The following is a 608-nucleotide window of genomic DNA, read 5'->3' as shown; positions in this document are numbered from 1 at the left end:
AGGGATAAACACTTCGTTTCCTCCCAGAATGCACTAGGCTCAGCGATGATAGCGGTGGCTAAGGGTATCTCCCTACTCCTAGAACTTCAGGAAGATGAAACCACGAGTTTGCTTTTAGAATTTCTGGGAAATGCGGGGAAATTGATGGCGGGCTTACACCATCAACAGTCAACAATGAGAAGAGCCTTCATTCTGCCAGGTGTCGATGAAAAATATAGAGAGCTACTGAAGAAATCGGAGATAACGGTTGATCTTTTCGGCAACGAACTATTCAAGCGCCTCAAACATACAAAATCCCTAGAAAAGGTAGTGGAAGACCTCACTCCTCACTCTCATAACAAAAAACCACTAAAATCATCGAACTGGGGAAATAAGAAAAGTCTGCCAATGAGATCAAAGGGCCACTCACAGCAGGCTCGAAAATCGGGAGGCCCTCTAAGGTCCCTGAAATTCAAGGACCGTCAAAGGAGCTCGTACTGGAACAGCACCAGCGCAAAAACGACGAGACCCAGCTATCGCAGTCAGCATCACAGACGTTAGAGGTGAGAAAGGTAGCGGGGCGACTAAAGGCGTTTCAGGAGAACTGGGAAGGAATCACCAAAAGCAGA

General features: G+C 47.0%; 1 protein-coding gene across 1 annotated transcript; it reads left to right on the top strand.

Annotated features, from left to right (window-relative positions):
* The first annotated feature begins 45 nt into the window (after positions 1-45).
* Positions 46-540, top strand: LOC105448536. Its single transcript, XM_011687182.1, has one exon. It carries the CDS (start codon positions 46-48, stop codon positions 538-540), a length of 495 nt encoding a protein of 164 aa, XP_011685484.1.
* Positions 541-608: the final 68 nt, after the last annotated feature.

Source organism: Wasmannia auropunctata, unplaced genomic scaffold, assembly GCF_000956235.1.
Source record: "Wasmannia auropunctata unplaced genomic scaffold, wasmannia.A_1.0 LD336085.1, whole genome shotgun sequence".
Classification (NCBI taxonomy): Eukaryota; Metazoa; Arthropoda; class Insecta; order Hymenoptera; family Formicidae; genus Wasmannia; species Wasmannia auropunctata.
The sequence above is the reverse complement of the archived record's forward strand: the minus strand, read 5'-3'. Positions and strand labels throughout refer to the sequence as shown.

Bases quoted from the DNA above. Each gene is read 5' to 3' on its own strand.
- LOC105448536 (XM_011687182.1), top strand. From the start codon at position 46: ATGATAGCGGTGGCTAAGGGTATCTCCCTACTCCTAGAACTTCAGGAA.